Genomic DNA, 22,348 nt, shown 5'->3' with positions numbered 1-22,348 from the left:
AACACGACATCATCAGCATACATTAAGCACCATGGAATGTTACCCTGCAGTTTCGCTGTTATCTGGTCCAAAACTAATGAGAATAAATACGGACTAAGCACAGAGCCTTGGTGCAATCCTACTTTCACATGGAATTTATCAGTCTCTCCCACACCTGTCCTAACACTAGTCGTTACTCCTTCATACATATCCCTCACAATCTTTACATATTCACCAGGGACTCCTTTCTTATTGAGTGCCCACCACATAATCTCTCGAGGAACTCTATCATATGCTTTCTCAAGATCAATGAATACCATACGAGCGTTTGTTTCTTTACTCCTGTATTTTTCCATCAACTGCCTTATAATGAAAATTGCATCTGTTGTTGATCTGCCCTGCATAAAGCCAAATTGATTCTCGGATATTTCGGTCTCTTCACGTATCCGTCTATCAATTACTCTGTCCCATATTTTCATGGTGTGGCTAAGCAGTTTTATAGCCCTGTAGTTTGTACATTGTTGTATATCTCCCTTGTTTTTGTAAACAGGTACCAGTATACTGCTTCTCCATTCGTCTGGCAGTTGTCCAACTTCCATAATTCTATTAAATAGACCTGCTAGCCACCTTATTCCTGTCTCTCCCAATGCTCTCCATACTTCCCCAGGAATATCATCTGGTCCTACCGCTTTTCCTTTCTTTATTTTTTGAAGCGCTTGAGCCACTTCCTCGTTTGTTATTTTGGTGACCATTGCTGCTACTGTCTCCGTTGACTCTACAGGCTGTGTGTCAAATTCTTCATTTAATAAGCTGTCAAAGTACTTTCTCCATCTCTTTTTGACATCCCTTTCGTGAACTAGTATTTTATTATTTTCATCTCGGATACATCTAATCTGATTAAAATCTTTTGCTTTCTTTGCTCTCTGTTTGGCTATTTTATATACCTTCGTTTCGCCTTCCCTGGTATCAAGTTGATCGTATAGGTTTGAATACGCTTCTGCTTTGGCTTTTGCTACTGCTACTTTCGCTTCCTTTTTCGCCACCATATAGTTTTGAAGATCTGTGTAGGATCTGGTTTCTTGCCACTTTTTATATAATTTTCTCTTCTCTTTTATTTTTCCTTGTACTTCGTTTGACCACCACCAAGTCTCTTTATCCTCAAACTTTTTTCCTGACGTTTTCCCAAGCATTTCAATAGCAGTCTCTCTAATACTACTGGTCATTTTTCTCCAAATTGAATTAGGGCTTCCTTTCATGTTCCAACATATTTTTTCTACTATTCTTCTCCTGAATAGACCTTCTTTCTCATCTTTTAGCAGCCACCACTTGATTTTTTGTGGTCCTCTCCGATATTTTTGTTTAGTTTCGCTTTTTACTTCGATATCCAGAACAAGCAGCTTATGTTGTTGGCTTACTGTCTCACTAACTATTACCTTGCAGTCCTTGCATTCACGTATGTCTTCTTTCCTTATCGGGTACAGTAATCGGTGCTATTATCTATGAAAAAATAGCGAATAATGAGCATGTTATTAAACGGTCGTAGAAAAAAAATAATATTGCTAAAGAAACCTCTACAAGCCTCGGAAATAGGACGGATAACCTGATGACGAAAATGGCCACGGAAATGGATTTGAGAAAAACAACGTACATAGGATGTTGGAATGTCCTAACAATGTTTGAAACAAGTAAAACACATCAAGTGGCAAAAGAAATGGATAAAAATAATATTAGTATATTAGGATTATCTGAAATTAGATGGAAGGGATGTGGAAAAACAAGAATTGAACACGACAAAACGGTTATATACTCGGGAAAATGTGGCGAAAAAGACCGACACGAGAGTGGTGTTGCATTCATGATTTCAAAAGAAGCAACAAATGCCCTAATAGAATGGGAAGCCATCTCGGATAGAATAAGAATGGCTAGATTCAAAGCAAGATATAAAAATCTAATAATTGTTAATGTATATGCACCAACAAATGAAAAAGAACAGGACATAAAAGATGAGTTTTACCAACAGCTACAGACGGCATACGATAAAATACAAAATAAATATAAAAAAGATATTGTGATGATAATCGGAGATATGAATGCCAAAATAGAAACGAATAATAGTGGAAGAGAAACTGTAATGGGGAAAGAAGGATTGGGACAAATTAATGAGAATGGTAACATGTTTATAGATTTCTGCACCCAAAACAGTTTAGTCATAGGTGGAAGTATATTTCAACACAAAGCATACATAAAGTAACATGGACATCCCCCGATGGACAAACACACAATCAGATTGACCACATAACCATAGATAAGACATGGAGGCACTCACTCTTAGATGTTAGAGCAATGAGAGAGGCAGACATAGGGTCCGACCACATGTTGATTAGAGCCAAAATCAAACTCAAACTAGCCAGAAGTAAGAAAACGCCAATGGAACAACGAGAAAGATATATAACGTTCAGTGGCTCAAAGACGGAAATGAAAGTACTGAAGAATTAAGAGGAAGCAGAAACAGCAGCAAAAAACAACGACATGGGAACTCTATATAAAACGACGAAAAAACTAAGCTCGCGCGGAAAAATGAACGTTGAGCATGTAAAAGACAAAAACGGGAAAATATTGAAGAATGAAAAGGAAATAGTTGAGAGATGGATCGAACATTTTAGAGAAGTATATACCAACAGAATAATAGAACACGAAATGGAAAATGAAGAAATAAAGGAAGAACTAAGCTTCACCGAATCGGAATTCACAAAAAAAGAAGTAAGTAAAGCAATACAACAGCTGAAAAGAGGGAAAGCAGCTGGAATAGATAACATTACCACAGAACTACTGAAAGCAGATAGAGAAACATCGGAAGAAATCCTGTATGTACTAATAAACAGAATATGACAGGAGGAGAGAATACCTGATGATTGGAAAAAAGGTATAATTGTAAAGATACCCAAGAAGGGAGATCAAACGAATTGCAACAATTGGAGAGCAATAACACTACTTTCTACAGTGAGTAAAGTCATGACAAGGATGATACTAGAAAGAATGAAAGAAACTACAGACCAGTTGTTAAGACCAAACCAAGCGGGCTTCAGAAGTAATAAAGCATGCACAGATCATATTAACACATTAAGAAACATTGTAGAACAAACAATAGAATGGCAGAGCAAAATCTATATAAATTTCATTGACTTTAGACAAGCCTTTGACCGGATTAACAGAGAAAAAATGTGGGAAATATTAAAGAGATATGGAATTCCATTAAAATACATAAGAATTATCAAAATGTTATATGAAAACTATACCGCACAAATCATGCACAATGGGAAACTCTCAGAACCAATCAACATAGACAGTGAAGTCAGACAGGGGTGTATTCTATCTCCAACCATATTTTTGATCTTAATCGACTGGGTCATGAAGAAGGCAACGAAAAATAAAACAGGAATTAGATGGAATGCTTTCGGTCAGCTTGAAGATCTAGACTTTGCAGATGATATATGTCTGGTGTCCGAAAAAAGACAACATAAGAAAAAAACAGAAAAGGTGACAAAAGAAGCAAGAAAAATAGGATTAGAGATTAACACAAGAAAAACCAAACTTATGAAGATAAATACGGAAAGAGAAATGGGTATATTCATTGAAGGAGAAGAAGTAGAAAATGTACAGAAGTTTTGCTATCTGGGAAGCATAATTGACACTAGCGGTGGAATAGACGAGGAAATTAATGGAAGGATAACTAAAGCCCAAAATGCGTTCAATATGCTGAAGAAAACATGGGAGTCCAATAAATTAACAACCAAAACCAAAATCAGGATATTTAATACAAATGTAAAGAGCATTTTGCTATATGCAGCAGAAACTTGGAAAATAGAGAAAAAGATTATACAAAAGGTTCAAACATTTGTAAATAGATGCCTTAGACGAATATTGCAAATATATTGGCCAAATCGGATAAGTAACAAGGAACTTTGGAGAAAAATAATCAAGAGCCGATAGCCAAAACGATAAACAGACGCAAATGGAAGTTTATTGGACACACATTAAGGAAAAATGAAGATGATATAACCAAACAAGCCCTGGATTACCACCCAACTGGAAAAAGAAAACAAGGCAGACCAATGACATCCTGGAAAAGAAATATTACCAGAGAGCTAGAAGACAATGGGTTAACATGGAAAGAAGTGAAAGCCCTGGCTAGAAACAGATATGAATGGAGGGGGACTGTAGAGGCCCTATGTTCCAAATTGAATCAAGAGGAGTAAAGTAAGTAAGTAATAAGAACAGCTGAAGACAGAGAAGAGTTTGCAATTAGGTTTGTTCTAGCATCAGTTTCAAACGGTTTGAAACCATCAGCGAATAGTGGACCAGCGCGAGTAGAGGGGATAGCACTGGTGACTGTATTATGTTCTCTCACTGACCAACTGTTTGCTGACGGTTTCTGACTAGTTTGACTGTTTGCTAGAACAAACCTATTGTAGTATCTAACCTCCATTGAGAAGAGGGCACTTTAAGCAGCAGGATACACAATATGGATAGTTGTATGAATTATCTTAAACCAGTTAAAAACTAATCACTCGCTACTAAATGCCCTGCATAGACGGCCGTTCTCTTAACATTTTTATAACGATTTTATATAATTTTATATCCTTATCGAAAAGTACTATTACCGTACTTTAATTTTTATATAACATTCCCTATGTCTAAATTTATTGTTTTTAAAATATTTTCATTTTTCAGAGCCAATTATTAATTACGGGTCTAAATCTTTCCAAATTTTAGGTAAGCCATGACTGAATTGTCTAAAACTGACAATTTACGATTACTGATTATCAATTTGTAATCAAAGTTGGCTACAATTTTTGATAACTTTTATTGCCATCCATTACTATAATGGACCTACGGAGCTTTACCCCACTAATCGATCACCCTGTATGGATAAATCGATTTTTGAAGTTATACTTCTTTAAGCGCGATTGAGAGTGAATTTTTATTATTCTGCGCGCATGCGCACACAGACAGTATGGCGTTAGTTGCTAAATCTTTCAAATTATGTATCTATATATCAGTGCAAAAAAAGGTGTGAAGAGAATATATTAGAGTTTTTAGTAAATATATTTATTATAATTTTTGTGTCTTTGGATTTGTCTTCCTCGGGAGGAAGATAAGTATTATTAAATCGTTTTTATATTTCATACTTCACTTCTTCTGTTTGTTACCATGAATTGTCATTACGTCCGAAAAAATGTATACACAAAGACCCCGTGGGTTATTGGTGGAGCATTCGCCTAGAGATCGAGAGGTCTCTGGTTCAAATCTCGACCATTCCTATTCTTTTTTTATTTTCGGAAAGTGATAAGCATTAAAATTAGTTTATTATTTAAATAAAATAAACAAATTGTTTAAAGTATATTTATTTCGTTGAAATCATATAATAGAAGTATAACTTCTGACGTGCGTACAAAGTACACACACTTTCTTTTTTTAAATTTCAAACTACACTCGCGATCATAAAAAGCGGGTCACTCGATGAGTTATTCAAGTTAGATGTCTCGAATTTTCTAAACCTGTCGTCCGATTTGAGTGATTTTTTTAGTATGTTATAGCCTTATTCTTTAACAATACCGCCATAATAATATTGTTGCTAGACAGGTAAATTGTCATTGTATACCGGGTGTAACAATCATAGTGTGTTTATTCCTCAAAGTTCTAAACACCCCGTGGAATGTTTTAACATAGATAAAATTTTGAAATTAAAATTCGATTGTAGCCTTAGGCTTTCTTAACATTTTCTTTTTTGATTTATTTGTTTATGTTGGACAATAAAAAAGTTAGGCACCTTAACAACTAACCATGTTCTTCATCAATACAGGGTGTTTCTAAATAAGTGCGACAAACTTGGGACAATTCTTCATGAAAAAATAATGACCGTTTGCTCTATAAACGTATGACCGCAAATTCTTCGGTTTCGAGATACGGGATGTTGAATTTTTTCTTACAAACTGATGATTTATTTATTGCTCTAAAACCAGTTAAGATATGTAAATGAAATTTGGTAGGTGTTAAGAGGTAGTTATGGCGCATTTTTTGACATACAGTTAAGAATTTTATATTCACCATTGGCGTGCATACGGGATGTATCTAAAATGTTTATACCCGTATGCACGCCAATGGTGAATTTAGAATTATTAATTGTATGTCAAAAAATCCACAATAACTGCCTCTTAAAACCTACCAAATTTAATTTGCTTATATCTACTGGTTTTAGAGCAATAAATAAATCGTCAGTTTGTAAGAAAAATTTCAACATCCCGTATTTCGGAAACGAAGCATTTGCGGACATATATTTATAAAGCAACCTGCGACTATTTTTTCATACAGAATTACCCCTTAAAGTTTGTCGCACTTATTTAGAAACACCCTGTATTGATGCAGAACATGGCTAGTTATTAACGTGCTTAACTTTTTTATTATCCAACATAAACAAATAAATCAAAAAAGAAAATGTTAAGAGAGCGTAAAGCTACAATTGAGTTTTAATTTCAATATTTTATCTATGCTAAAACATTCCACAGGGTGTTCCGAACTTTTAGGAATAAACACAGTATGATTGTTACACCCGGTATACAATGACAATTTACCTGTCTAGCAAAAATATTATTATAGCGATCCTGTTAAAGAATAAGGCTATAACATACTAAAAAAATCACTCGAATCGGACAACAGGTTTAGAAAATTAGAGACATCTAACTTGAATAACTCATCGAGTGACCCGATTTTTATGATCGCGAGTGTATTTTAAAAATGTGACTAATGCAATGATATTTTAAAGTACGTTAATAAATCGATATCTACAAATTGATGGTGGGTCAGTGGCATTAGACTGCAGAACGAGAGGTCCCTAGTTCGAACCCGGCTGTTACGTATCTTTTTTTAATTTTGTTAATAAATAATTAAAAGTTGATATACTTAAAATTCATATTTTATAAGTTAATTATTATAATATAAATATTATAGATACCATTTTAAACAACCGTGGTATTATAAAACATACTTTTTTATACTAGTGTAAATTTTGGAATTATAATTTTAACAGTTAATATACCTACTAAAAATTCATATTTTATTCTTTCGAAACATGTTGTGTCCTGTATACAGTGATGAGCGTGCTAATAACCGGCAAAATAACGCAAAAGAGGGAGAACATAATACATTGCGAAACAAAAATAGATGAAACTAGTGGAGGTGGAAATTACCGTTATAAACGTAATAATTAACATTACATTACATAGTTTCCCACCTTTAGACGTCTGTGACAGGAGTATTTTATAAAATTCTACTGTCACAGTGACAGTTGTCATACTCCTCTGATACGTCTAAAGGTGGAAAACTAGGTAATGTATTCTCCTTTTCATGAACATTTTTCAGTGCGTCACAAATTATAGAAAAAAAGGTAAGTCCGTGATAATACACATTTATGACATTTATTCTAACGTGACATTTTAGTTAAATCTGACAGTTGTCAAATTTTATTTTCAATTTGGAATAAAACCAAATCAATTGTGTCTATTGCATTTATAAAATGGTATTTTCTTTCATTTGTACAGTCTTATAAATTGTACAGATTATATTGATAATAGTATTATTTTATTTAATAAATAATCCTTTTTTGATTATGGCGCCATCTATCGACAACTAGAATAATCACCAAACTAGAATAATTACCAAAGTATTCACAGACGTGCCTTTTTTTCTGTCACATACAATTTAATGCGTTAGAGAGAAATCGAAAAACTGTGACGCACTGAAAGATGATCATGAGAAAAAGAATACTGTTAATTTTTACGTGTATAACGATAATTTCCACATCCACTAGTTTCATCTCTTTTTGTTTCGCAATGTATTATGTTTTCCATCTTTTGCGTTATTTTGCCGGTTATTAGCGCGCTCATCACTGTATAACAAAACCGTGTTATTATAAAAAGTACTTTTTTATTATAGTGTAATTTTTTGGAATTTGAAGCATTTTATATCGTCAAATTATTTTATATTCTCTACTATAAATACCTAATAAAAACGTTTTATTATAAAAAAGTTATTTTTTATTAAAGTGTAATTATTTACAGTTATATCTCTTTGCACTCACAAGTGGTTGACAACATGGCTAAGCCCGTTGGTTAAGCTCAAATGCTATTAGACTAAAAATAAAATTGTATGTTTCAGCGTCTCACTCACCAGTCAACTCATCGATGATTCAACCCAACGACGTTCTCGATGCTCCAGTTCAAGATACCTTGGCTGTGTTATGTACTCTTGCAGAAAAGGTGACCAACGGTGTAGATATGGCCCAAACTATTTTTATGACATATCGAATTAGCATTAACATAGAAATTCCCTACAACTTAATAGTGTCCAACGTGGATTCCATGAAAATCCTTAGAGACGCTTTGGAAGATGATTGTCTTAATAAATTGGAAGTGATACATGATTTCTTCTGCGTTTACAAATGGACTAAAGAACAGGTAGGTAAATTCATTAAACACCTATTGAGATCATATAACATTACAATCAATGGGAAAAACCCAATATTTGGCTATATACCATAGTTTATAAAACTCATACAGAAGTAAAAACTTCAACTTGTGTTCTTGTATAAAATCGTTTATTAAAAAACTATTTAAAAAGTCATCCAAATGAATTGCAAAACGTTTTCGTTCTAATTCAGAACATCTTCAGTGCCTAGAATGAAGTATTTCCACGTTAGATTAAAGCAAAAAGGTTAAAATTGTGACTGTTAGAAAGAAAAAACATGTGTCAATACTTACATTCTTCTGAGTAGTTTGAAACTAGCACACTATTTAAAGTGGTAACCCCATAATATATGGTTTAAATATCTTATTTTAATAGAACATGGTGGCTCCAAGCCGATGTTGTTAGATATAATAGAACACATGCTCAAAGGGCAACATGGTTCCCTGCTAGAAAATGCTAGGTACTTGCCAGTTCAATGGGCACAGACCAACTGAGAAATTAGGAAATGGACATTCAATATGACAAGATTGACATGACATGACAAGATAAAGCCAATTTTTGGTTAAAGCTTAAAAAGTGTAGTTTGCCTTAAAAAACGTAGTTTATTTCATTTCATTTAACTAAATTTAACTTTCATCTTGTCATTTCACATTCGATGACGTCACATTTTGAAACATGAAATATACCCACATTAAATCTATAATATCCATCAGTTTTTCTGGAATAGAGAGTTGCTAATTGAGACTTTACAATAGATTATAATATTTAAATAATTTAAATTGCATTTTCAGATATTTAATAACAACTTTTACATTTTACTAAAAATTAAAAACCAAACTACACTTTTTAAGCTTTAACCAAAAATTGGCTTTATCTTGTCATGTCATGTCAGTATTGTCATATTGAATGTCCATTTCCTAATTTCTCAGTTGGTCTGTACCCATTTAACTGGCAAGTACCTAGCATTTTCGAGCAGGGAACCATGTTGCCCTTTGAGCATGTGTTCTATTATATCTAACAACATCGACTTGTAGCCACCATGTTCTATTAAAATAAGATATTTAAACCACATATTATGGGGTTACCACTTTAAATAGTGTGCTAGTTTCAAACTACTCAGCAGAATGTAAGTATTCCCACATGTTTTTTCTTTCTAACAGTCACAATTTTAACCTTTTTGCTTTAATCTAACGTGGAAATACTTCATTCTAAGCACTGAAGATGTTCTGAATTAAAACGAAAACGTTTTGCAATCCATTTGGATGACTTTTTAAATAGTTTTTTAATAAACGATTTTATACCAGAATACAAGTTGAAGTTTTTACTTCTTTATGAGTTTTTTTTTCATATAACATTACTCCATTAAAATTGAAAATTAAACCAATCATCTAAAATTTTAATTTGTGATTGAACATATTGGCCACTATATAACAAATTAAACAACAAATAGAAAATATCTAAATACATGTAAAATAATAATTTGTGATTGAACAACAATGCATTTTAAACTATAGAACTTGTTTTATTTCGGAATTAAATATGGTTGTGAATATTTATCTAATATAAATTTTTAGATTGCAGATTTTATTTGTGAGGAAATCATCATATCGGCTACGAAATATGTGACATCATACTCTGATCAATATATTATGTGGGATTTGAAAATGGACCAAGATTTTCATTTAGTTTTACAACTACTACAGGACAACTGTTCAATATTGGGCCATAAAATTTACGCTTACGCCAGCGCCACACATAAGAGTCAGGTAAATGTTTTATTATTATTATTTTTACGTGTTATCATCGTCTAACCACCTTTTTCTGGTTGGTTTTGTCTATTGTTTTTGTGTGTAATAGTTTAAAATCATCTCTCTAAAATTAAGTGATTTTTCAATTTTGTTTATTAGTTCAGGGGTGAGAGCACGCCAAATAGAATTCTATTTTAGTGACGTCACATTGCCTAGCAACCGTTGATTCTCCCATTGCTAAATTCGACCGTATGACGTCAGCAAAATAGAATTCTATTTGGCGTGCTCTCACCACAGGGCGGATCTGTTTTGAGATGGAACAAAACGTCAAAACATGAGGGAAAAATTCTATTTTTTCTTCTTCGTTTTTTGATTATAACTTTAAAAGTATTCACGTCCGAGAAAAGTTGTACTAAAATAAAAGTTGCATAGGTAATTAAATTTCCTACAATATAAGATTAGTCAAAATTTTTTTAAAGTGTCACCCTTGTTGCAGAATAGTAATAATTGCGAAAAAAAAACATAAAAAACAAGTATTCGCATTTTACATTTTTCAACCATATTGTAAATTTAGTTAAGATCCGTTTAATAGATTTTGCAAAATAAATTTTGCAACCCAGCTTTCGCAAAAAAATTCATTTTTTTCAAAATGTTGCAGGACTGAAAATAAAGCAGATAGCAAGTTAATTTTTTTTACAAATAGAAGAATACTGTACCTTTCATTTGAAATTTGCAAAATTAAAATCGGTTAACTACCACGGCGTCAGGAATTCTTTTAAATAAACATTCATTTTTGGTGCTACGCGCAGGACAGCGGTGTTCGATTCACACAAGTTGATTTCCACCAAAATTTCTTCCAATCTTTATCTAATATATTATTTTTTTACTCTATATTTTGTTGTATATTCATATTTTTTTCCACAAAAATCAAATTAATTTTATTGTTTGTGAAAAAATGTTTAAACAATTGCATATGTTTAAAAATAATACACTTTTATTTTCTAAGTTAAAATATATGAACAAATAAAGTTTTTGCTAAAAAAGTGTTATTTCAAAGGACAGAGTATGTGTTTTTATTTTGCAATAAACAAATTTATTTATTTATTTTGAAATGTACTAAAAATTAAAATTTATCAAAGATCATTGGAATGCCCAATCAGAGCGAACGTATCCGTTGTACTGCGCGTAGCACCAAAAATTAATGTTAATTTAAAAAAATTCCTGACGCCGTGGTAGTTAACCGATTTTAATTTTGCAAATTGCAAATGAAAAGTACAGTATTCTTTTATATGTAAAAAAAATCAACTTGCTGTCTGCTTTATTTTCAGTGCTGCAACATTTTGAAAAAATTATTTTTTTTGCGAAAGCTGGATTGCAAAATTTATTTTGCAAAATCTATTAAACCGATCTTAATGAAATTTACAGTATTGTTTTATTATATCATAAAGTTTTTCTGGGTGAAATATGAAGGTCCTAAGTGTAGCATAAATAATTAAAAAACTAAAAATGCGAATACTTGTTTTTTATGGTGTTTTCGAAATTATTGCTATTTTGCAACAAGGGTGACAATTTTTAAAATTTTCAGTTAATCCTATATTGTAGGAAATTTAATTACGCAACTTTTCTGCAAGTCGGTGCAACTTTTCTCGAAAATGAATACTTTTAAAGTTGTAATCAAAAAACCAAGAAAAAAATCGAATTTTTCCTTCATCTTTTGATATTTTGATTATTTAAACAATGTTCCGGACCTTTTTGAGTGGGAGGATAACTCAAATATTATTATATGAGATATTTTAAAGCAATTTCTGCAAAAAAATATGAGTCACCTCTCAACATCCAAATGTACTAATTTTTTGACATATGCGCCCTGGTCTATATGCCCTAGCGATGAACGGTTTGCATAAATAATGCGGGTTCGATAATCCCTTATTCATAAAAAAGTAAACCATTACTTAGAAAACCCTCTTCTTGTTCTTGTTAGGCCGCTTTCTTAGCCAAGCAGCCTTCCTTGGACGCGGATTTCTCGACCATAGAGATCCTTTCTTCATCTTTTAGCTGCGTATATGTATAATATGCTCTACCTATGATGCAACCCATGACTTCCATCGCCTTAAATGAGTGTCATACGGCCTTCATTGAAGATAGCCATCGAAATGTGAGTACCTGACAACCACATTCTTTCCTACAAACGCTTAGTATTTTAAGGCCCGGTACGTTATGTCTCGATTAACAGCCGGTTAGTTAACCGGGGTTTAATCGGGACCTCTTTAGGGTCTCTTGCGTTGTAATAAATGCAATTATAATTATTATTATACTTATTTATAATTATAGTGATACTTGTAATTGCATTTATTACAACGCAAGAGACCCTAAAGAGGTCCCGATTAAACCCCGGTTAACTAACCGGCTGTTAATCGAGGCCTAAGGTACCGGGCCTAAGTATTTCTTCCTAACCAATAAACCACTCATCAGCGTTAAAAACAACTGTAAAACCGTGGAATTTTGAGAACTAAGGTCGATTTCCTGGAAAATTTGGATTTAGGTAGTAATTATTACCTTTGTTAAAATCTACCCTATGCCGAAGTGCGCTTTTGCCCTGGGGATGAAAACAACCCCATCTAGGGGATGAAATTTTTTTAATCAAAATAAGGAAATCTATGGAAATCGATAGAGTGACCAATTCTGAGGAAATTTTGTTCCATACAATTTTTTTGCAAAATTGAGACTTTCCAAGTTATTTGCGATTGAAACTATGCATTTTTCATTGAAGAAACTCACGTTTTATAACGGTTTTTCATGAATAACTTACAAAAATTTAATTTTATAGAAAAAATAATTAAGAACAAAATTGTGGCTAATAAAAAAACAAAGAGATTTGCGTCAGAAAGACTTAGGTAAATCCAAAACGACTGAGTGATTGCTCTTTAAATGATGGGTTTTTTCGAAGACCCTCGAAATGGAGAACTTTCAATCTCAAATAACTCTAATGTGATGCAATTTTTTGGAAAAACTTAACAGTCCTCTTTTAAAGCTCATTAATAAATCTTTCAAATAAGCTCTGACAAAAGTTTTTTGCATAAGAACTGACTGACTTATGACGAAAATAAAGTCGCTTTCTGCTTTTTTCTTCTTGAAATTAAACCCTCGTCGTTACAATCCTAATAAAAATAAATAGCTTCCCACTTGAAATTAACTTTATTTAGGTATAATTAACTGATTCCACGAGTTTAAATTCGGATACGAAGACCAATGAATGTGTATATAAATACTTTATTATTTTCTCTCATCTCTTCTTATAGTGTTATGAATAATTGATTAAGCGGACTGTATTTTTATTACGACAACATTTACAAAACTTATTACAAAATTATATTTGATGCTACCGCATCGCAAAGTCTAAGTTGTTCTTCTTCGTCTCTTCGTCTCTGACACGACGCGCGCATTTCAGAAGGTCGAGAAACGTTACAAAATTATTTCGCGGCGTTGTCACTTCCACTATTTTGTTCAAGGAACTGAACACGTACTAAGGTGAGTTAACTTAAATCGACCTATTTTAAGCTCAGGAATCTAAGGTTAAGTTATGGCCCATTCTTTACCAAACACCTTGTATAATACCATATTAAAACCAGTAATTGTCTATGGCTCAGAAGTGTGGCAGTTATCACAAAAACTTAAAGGTAACCTATTGGCAGTTGAATTGGATTTTTGGAGAAGAGCAGCGGGAAAGTCTAGATTAGAACATGTGAGAAATGAGGACATAAGGAGACAAATGAAAGTACAAAGATCAATTATAGAAGACATCGAAAAACAACAACTAATATGGTACCGACATGTTAGACGTATGGGGGAAGAAAGACTACCCAAAAATATATTAGAATGGTTACCATCAGAGAAAAGAAAACGAGGACGACCACCAACAACATGGATCCAAGGAATCTCAAAAGCAACGTCAGCAAGAAATCTATCTGAAGAAGACTGGCAGAATAGACAGGCTTGGCGAACGGGAGTCCAAAGGCGTATTACGCTGTGAGCGGGATATATAATGAATTTATAATTTTGTCTCCACAATCGCAAGCAATGTTTATTTTGAAACCAAGACCGCTAATATTAGTTTGGATAAACGTTACATCTTTCTCACATGTTTTGCATTTGGGCATGCTAGGCAACAAAAAGTGGGGCCTCGAAATAAAAACAGTAGAGAAAACAAGGGTAAATGACATGACGGGATAATGAACATTTTCATCACATTTCATGTCAAAGTCAGTAGCTGTAGATAGTTTAATTTCTTGCACGACCCAACTGATGTTAACTAAACAAACCCGGAGAACGTGTAAGAAAGTGATAAGTATATGTACACAACAACCGGTATTTTGGAAAGAGAGACCGAAGAAACAGACGAGCAAGTCTGCAGCGCTACTGAGCGGAGCCACAAAGTGGCTTAGACAGGCGATTTTTTAGCGCCAATGATTTTGTAATGGACGCCACTAGCAGCGAGGATCGTCAACAGTGGCTGGCCACCAGGGCCCCCGCTACCATATGTGCAAAGTGCGCAATGCACACGGGCGCCGTCCTTTAGGGGCGCCAAAACCAAGGGTCAAAAAGTGCAAAAATATTTAGAAAATAAAATAAAAAAGCAAAAATTAATTTTAAAATAAAAGTTGAGAAATTAAATAGTTCAGTTTTATTTTGTTTGGATCTTGGATGACATTTTTAGTCTTTCTATAAACATAAAATAAAAAATCCCGCTATAAAAATAACAAACACCCAACTGTCGATAAGAAACACCTAACTATGCGCTGATTTCGTGGAAAAATTCCAAACACATTGGTCGAGCAATAGTGTGTGGGCGGTAATTCTATCTCATCGATAAGCGAACGATTCTGCTGCGCTCAAATGATGAATCAACAATATTTGAAAATCGTATACCTATCAAATAACTAATTAGACCGGACTGTATCGTCGCTCCCTTTGCGAAATTATTCCGATTCGATTTTTTATTTTTTTGCACAAACTTACTCAAAAAGAGGTCCTTATGACAAATTCACAGGATGCCAAGCGGTGCCGTGAACGAAAAATTGGTAAAACATTTTTTTTTAAACAAATTCACAAAATACTTTTTCATTTCGAACAAATTTTTTTAATTGGGTCCTTCTGAGTAAAAAAGGTCTGTTGTCATTTTTCACTCTAATTGATTTTTGTCGAGTTATATGCAATTTAAAATTTAAAAAATGCGAAAATGACCATTTTTAAGGCTTAATAACTTGATTAAAAATTATTATTATAAAAGTCAAAAAGCGACCAAATCAAAGTTTAAAACCCCTCCTTCAACATTCTCAAAGAAATTTTTGTCATTATTTTATTACAAAGTTGTTGTTTTTAATTATTAACAATTAGCGCTATAGTCCAGGCTGTATCGTTGCCCACGTTAGCAAAATTATTTCGATTAGATTTCTTTGCAAAAACTTACTCAAAAATGGTCCTATAACAAATCCACAGGGTTCCAGGCGGTACCTTGGTCGAAAAATTGTTTTAAACAAATTCACAAAAATAATTTTTTTACTTCGAACAATTTTTTTTTTAGATAATTTGGGTCATTTTGAGCAAAAAAGGTATCTTGTGATTTTTCTCTAGAATTGATTGTTGTCGAATTATATGGCCATTTTCGCATTTTTCAAATCTTAAATCGCGTAGAACTCGACAACAATCCATTTTAGAGAAAAATGACAAGGGACCTTTTTTACTCAGAATGACCCAAGTTATCTAAAAAAAAATTGTTCGAAATAATTTTTTTTTGTGAATTTGTTTAAAAAAAAATGTTTAAATAATTTTTCAACCACAACACCGCCTCGCACCCTGTGGACTGAAGCTAGGACAAAAAATCCTCGGACAAATAATCCTCGGACAAATAATCCCGGAAAAAAATCCCCACAAATTATCCCTGGACAAAAAAGCTCCAGACAAAAAAATCCCCGGACAAACAATCCCCGGACAAATAATCCCCGGACAAAAAATCCCTACAAAAAATCCCGGACAAATAATCCTTGCAAATATTTTTGGATAAAATATCCCCACAAGAAATCCCGGACAAACAAATTTTACGTGACAAAAAAGTGTGAGTTTTTTCAAAAATCGTGGGGGAGAATGATATGGGGAATGAGCTAAGGCTGTGGGAATCATGTTGTAGTTATTGGCTTAAATCTTTTGCTCACTCTGTTTTGAATAAGTATGTCCAGTACATTGCGTATTCGTGATGATAACTGCTGGTCTTGACAACGATAATCTTGATTGTAATCCAAAAAACCTGTTCCTTTTTGTACATTTAGCTTCAAAAATATTTAGTCATCATCATCATCAATAACTCTTAGAGAGTCTTTTCCGCGTTTATTATTGCCTTCCATGTTTGTCGGTCCTGTGCCACTCTTTCCCAATGTCTCACTCCCATTTTCTCCAAATCTCCTCTCACTGCATCTTTCCACCTTTTTCTAGGCCGTCCTACAGACCTTCTCCCATCTGGCCTCTCCCCGAGTAGCTATGTCTGGTTTGATTTTTGCATAAATTTTTGGCATGACATATTCTAAGGCCAGATTAAACAACAATGCTGACAACGGATCTCCCTGTCTCAGTCCAGAATTTACGCAGAAACCGTTTGATATTTTCCCCACTATTCTAACTTGTACTACAAAGGAGTTACTTAGATGCATTTGCGTTACCGCAGTTAGGTTCTTCTGTACGCACAACTCGGCCATTTTGGTCGAGCTGGGTGTACGTAAAAATTGTATTCCATGTAGTGTTGGACGATTAATGTAAAATTTGAAGATTTCGGCATTGAATTCTAATTCGAAATTTAGTAAAATTTCGGGAAAACATTTAGAGAATTATCCGGCAACAAATAATTCGTGGGGATTTTTTGTGGTGATATTTTGTCCAAAAAAAAAATTGTGGGGAATATTTGTCCGGGATTTTTTGTGGGAATTTTTTGTCCGGGGATTTTTTGTCCAGGGATAATTTGTGGGGATTTTTTGTGTGGGATTATTGGTCCGGGGATTATTTGTCCGGACCCCAAAAAAATAAATAAAAAAACATTATCAAAATACTTATGCCCATAAAATGACAAGGGGCGCCAAAATCCTTTTTTGCACACAGGCGCCACTAGTTCTTACGGGGGCCCTGCTGGCCACCACTGTCGCTCGTCTGGAATAACACGTTTAATTTACATAACAATTTACGGCTAATCGTCAGAGGCTTTGTGGCGCCACAGAGTAATGCTGCAGAGTGGTTCGTCTGTTTCTGGGGAGAGAATACACAGAGACTCGGTGCTCAAAAAGCTGCCGTGAATTATGTGTAAGGAATTTGCCACAACTTTTTTTTATTTTTTTTTTTTTTTTTTTTTTTCGTAAACTGTACTATGGTTTATCTTTTAACCAAGAGGAGTAAACTACAAAGACAGATTCACACCCAAGAAAGTCACTAGAAAAATCACCAAATACATCTTCTTTTTTGGTTGATCATGTCGGCCCTCAACGGTAATCCATAAATATTATATTAATACGTCGCTAAAGAGTTCTAAAAATAACTGCTTTTTATATAAAAGCAGACTAAAAATCTAAAAATTAAAGGAATAACGCAAAAAACACAAAAAATCGCCGATATAACTTAATTAATCTATGAAATGCCAATTGTGTCAAGATTTGATAAATGTCATTAGTGTCAAAATTTTATAACAGTGGAGTAAACTTGCCTGCGGTTGGACCAATTACAAACAAGCATTACAGCGCGGTAAATTTGAATCACTCCTCCTGGTTTAAAAACAAACCATAGTACAGGGGTGGCCAAGCTCCTTCACAGTTCGAGCCATTTTTCAAAATTTGACATTTTTCGCGAGCCGCAATTAAACAATTATTTAGAAAGTGTAAAAAAAGTATTAAGTTTTTCTCTCACCGTTTGGATTTCACGAATTTTAAAGTGAAATAAAATGGTTCACATCGTGGTTTCAAATATGCAAATAATTCTACAAGGAGCCGTTACTAATTCAGGATACTTAGATTATTCATCATCCTTCCATCTTTTTCCGGGACGGCCAACTGATCTTCCACCATTTCTCAAAAAACACTGGCCTTAACACTCTGTCTTCCTCTGTGGTTGTCATCTGTGATTACCGCCCCTATATAATATTTAAACTCTTTCACTACTTCGAAGTTGTGGTCATTGATAGTTATATGTTCTGCCTAACTCTTGGCCTTGGATTTTTGGTTACTAGCATGTATTTCGTCTTCTCTTCATTTATTTGAAGGCCCAGACTACCTGTTTCTTCCTCGGGTGGAAACATCTCTCTCGTCTCTTGTAGAATGAGTGACTGCACCTAGATCATGTGCAAAGGCCAACAATAGTTTTGATCCCCCTGTCAGCAGTGTTAGCTCAGATGATATTAATTTTACTTATTACATATTCTAAAGTCAAATTAAATAGCAACAGTGATAAGGGATATTCTTGTATAAGTTCCGATGTTGCACGTATGCAGTCTTTTATATTTATTGTCAGTAATTTAAGACATTTTGAAATAGAAAAATTAAAATTAATTCAAGTACATTTATTGAGAGCCACAAATATCCCTTCAAATTGTGGCTCGCGAGCCACAATTTGGCCACCTCTGCCATAGTACTTTAAATATTTTGATTATTCTACATAATAATACATTTTAGGTTCTTGCTGATCTAGACTTTAAAATAAGCAAGTTAGCACTCGTCGTCGAGCTTCTCATCAGTGCCCATGCCTGTTTTACTGCTGACTGCAACATGGAAGGAATAACTATTATTTTGAAAAAATGCCAGTCAGTAATTTCGCATCTTCTAACACTCAGAAGCTGGAAACTTATCGTCAGACTGTTAACAGGAATAGGACGATATACCGAAATGAATTATGTATTTCAAATCCTGCGTGAACACGATCAGTTCGAGTTTTTGTTAAGAAAAGGTTCGCGAAGAGACAACAATTTGAAAACAGCTCTATTAGAATATTTAAAAAAGTACTGTCCTGACAATAAGGAATTATATAAAATCGTGGCTCTTCACTTTACGCTGTTTTCGGAAGTGGCTTTGTTGTGGGAGAGGGAAGCTCATAGTATTATTAAGAATTTAATAGCAGTAGCTAAATTGGAAATGCAGAATAATAGATTTAATCCTGATGCCGAACCGTTTATATTATTATCAAATACGGATGGGACAAAGATATGCCTCAATAAGGTTTGTATATAATTTTAATTTGCATTCGTCAATAGCCGTGCATTTATTCCACATGTATGACAAGAACGCTTTTTAATACATATATCAGGAACTTAATGTATATTAAAAATTACAGTTTTACTACACTTTTACTTGATTTGAATAAATTCCATTTAACATGCATTGTACACGAAATCAGTGGTTTTGTGACATTGCCAGATAAAATCGTCTAATAGTTGTTTATTTAGAATACATTTAATATTCTTTAAATAAATATAACTATTACAAGTGCCGTGAAAAATAGGACACAGTGTACAATCGCGTGAAATTATACACAATGTTTTAAAAGAACACGATGCCCAGGGGCTGCGGTCCATGGAAGCAAGGGAAGCATTGCTTCATTGCCAATGTAATACCGTACCAACTGAGTAACTGAGATTATTTAAAAAAAAATGAACAAACACATAAGCAGGATTTTAAGTTGCATACGAGAATATTTAATTATGTAATACAAGCAGTAAGTAATAAGAAAAGACAAACGTATTTTACTCTATTTTTGTCATACAGTAAATAACACATTGTCAAATGCTGGTAAATCCCATTTAAATTCAGGAAAACAGCTCCTTGTATGCAGTTGACAAAATTGCTTATAAGCTATAGATATGCCCGAAATTTGAACTCGCCACTCTGCGTGTAACCCCGGTGATTTTTACATAGGCTGAGGAGAAGCAAATTTGAAATCAGATTATCTGTCGACATGACTCCGAATACCAACGTAGAAATACGATCATGGCATATAGATCCGCGTACGGAACGAAAGCTAGATATCATCTAGATATGCAGCATGCAGCGCTGCTTCGAGTATTTCATTGCTTTGTCGGGCTTCGTTGACTGATTTTGTGGAATTATGAAGATTGATTTTATTTAATTATTTATATAAATAAATATATATCGAATTATTTATTAGGGTGGTTCGAAAAAAAATTTTTTTCTTATTTCAGATCGCTATAGTGCGCAAAAGTTGCTATTGGTATAGACTTGAAAAAAGCACTAATTATTATTTTTTTATTAATTTGTCTTCCGGTCGCGCAATGCCATCGAAGTTAGCAAAAATTGTGAAAAACCTTCATTTTTCAAATTTTTTTTTAAACAGAATAGATGGTTTTAATTGCGTTCTTATACCATGAATTAACTACTAAAAGTATGTAAAATCAATATAAATGCACTTATTATACATTTGTTTCATATCTTCAGGTCGCGCAACGTAATATAAAATGAGTAAAATTAGTAGTTTTTGCAAAATTGCAAAGTTTGACTGTTTAGTACGATTTAATCATACGCCTTTTAGAGATGCTATAGTTTAATTCAATTACAATAATATATTTAAAATCCAAGCATCTAAGATACATTTTAATATTCAAGTGGAATTAGGTCGCGCAGCTTCGTCAAACACAGCAGACTACCGAGAGGCGAGGCGAAAGTGACGAATGCCAGCGAAGCTCGCACAGCCACAAATAGAGATACATGTGGAAAAACCTCTACAATGGAGTATTTGTCTTCTCCATTACAACGAACTGCCATTCCGCCACCTTTTCCAACACTTAGATGGAAATACAACAGGCACTATAGGATATCCGGACCGATTGGAAAGGCCCTACCTGATTGTGAAAGACTACTAGTTGTTGATTTTAATCGTTGGCATCGCTGAGCGGTGCAATAATGTGGTTCTAATATAGCCGTCTCTGGAACTGCGTCCACACACTTGAAGCTACGGTCACTAGCTTAACGCATCTTTCAACTGCCTGTGTATGGCATGGCAAAGTATCTACACTCATAACAGGCTTGAAGTCATTGCTCACATACTGTTTTATCTCTTTATTAGTCAATGTTCTTAGCAGTAGAGGGAAGTCAGTGTACTGGTGTTCCATTTGATAATTTCGTAATACTATTTAGCTTCAAAGTTTAAGTTTGGTGGTTTAAAGATTCTGATAGAGTCACTTTCAAATATTGCTAGCGTTTCCTTCATGATACGCCTAAAGCCCAGCTCTCGGATATGGATTCTGTCATCAGTTCCCATAGCCAAAAGTAAATTTTCGGGATGGGCAAAGTAAGCATTCCGTTGTAAAACGGGATCAACAACTTGAAGAAGCTCATCTGGTAAGTACCTTGAATATCCAATGATTTTGTAATCATGTCTAGGCCCATCTGTGAATTTGTGGTTTATTTTTGTGGCAAACCACATAGGCATATTATAACATTTGAGAATGAATGTGACAATCTCTCTCAGATTTTCAGAAGGGTTGGACACACCGATGTAGAAACGCAAAACTCGGTTTGCAGTAGTAAGCCATCTTGAATGTGACGTTGGGATAGGATCACGTACCCACTACAAAGTCTTCTGAACAATGTCCTGACTTACTTCTGATATCTCAAGCAAGTACAATTATTGGTGCTTGCTAAGAATACCCTTGTCAACTTTTGGAATCTCACAATCAATAGGATTAAACTCAATAAGTGGTAGTCTTTCACAATCAGGTAGGGCCTTTCCAATTGGTCCGGAATATCCTATTGGGCCTGTTGTATTTTCATCTAAGTATTGGAAAAGGTGGTGGAATGGCAGTTCGTTGTAATGGAGAAGACAAATACTCCATTGTAGAGGTATTCCCACATGTATCTTTATTTGTGGCAGCGCGCGCTTCGCTGGCATTCGTCACTTTCGCCTCGTCTCTCGGTAGTCTGCTGTTTTTGACGAAGCTGCGCGACCAAATTCCACTTGAATATCAAAATTTATCTTATATGCTTGGATTTTAAATATATTATTGTAATTAAATTAAACTATACCATCTCTAAAAGTCGTATGATTAAATTGTACCAAACAGT

At 34.0% G+C, this 22,348-nt stretch overlaps 1 protein-coding gene across 1 annotated transcript in view; it reads left to right on the top strand.

Annotated features, from left to right (window-relative positions):
* Positions 1-22,348, top strand: part of LOC126889701 (spatacsin) — a 142,347-nt gene that overhangs the window by 81,318 nt on the left and 38,681 nt on the right. The window contains exons 8-10 of the mRNA XM_050658231.1: positions 8,194-8,492; positions 10,077-10,268; positions 18,950-19,489. Of these exons, the coding sequence (XP_050514188.1) occupies positions 8,194-8,492; positions 10,077-10,268; positions 18,950-19,489 (1,031 nt within the window). The remainder of the gene's footprint in view (positions 1-8,193; positions 8,493-10,076; positions 10,269-18,949; positions 19,490-22,348) is intronic.

Source organism: Diabrotica virgifera, chromosome 8 (assembly GCF_917563875.1).
Source record: "Diabrotica virgifera virgifera chromosome 8, PGI_DIABVI_V3a".
Taxonomy (NCBI): domain Eukaryota; kingdom Metazoa; phylum Arthropoda; class Insecta; order Coleoptera; family Chrysomelidae; genus Diabrotica; species Diabrotica virgifera.
Note: the sequence above shows the minus strand (reverse complement) of the source record. Positions and strands in the feature narration are given on the sequence as shown.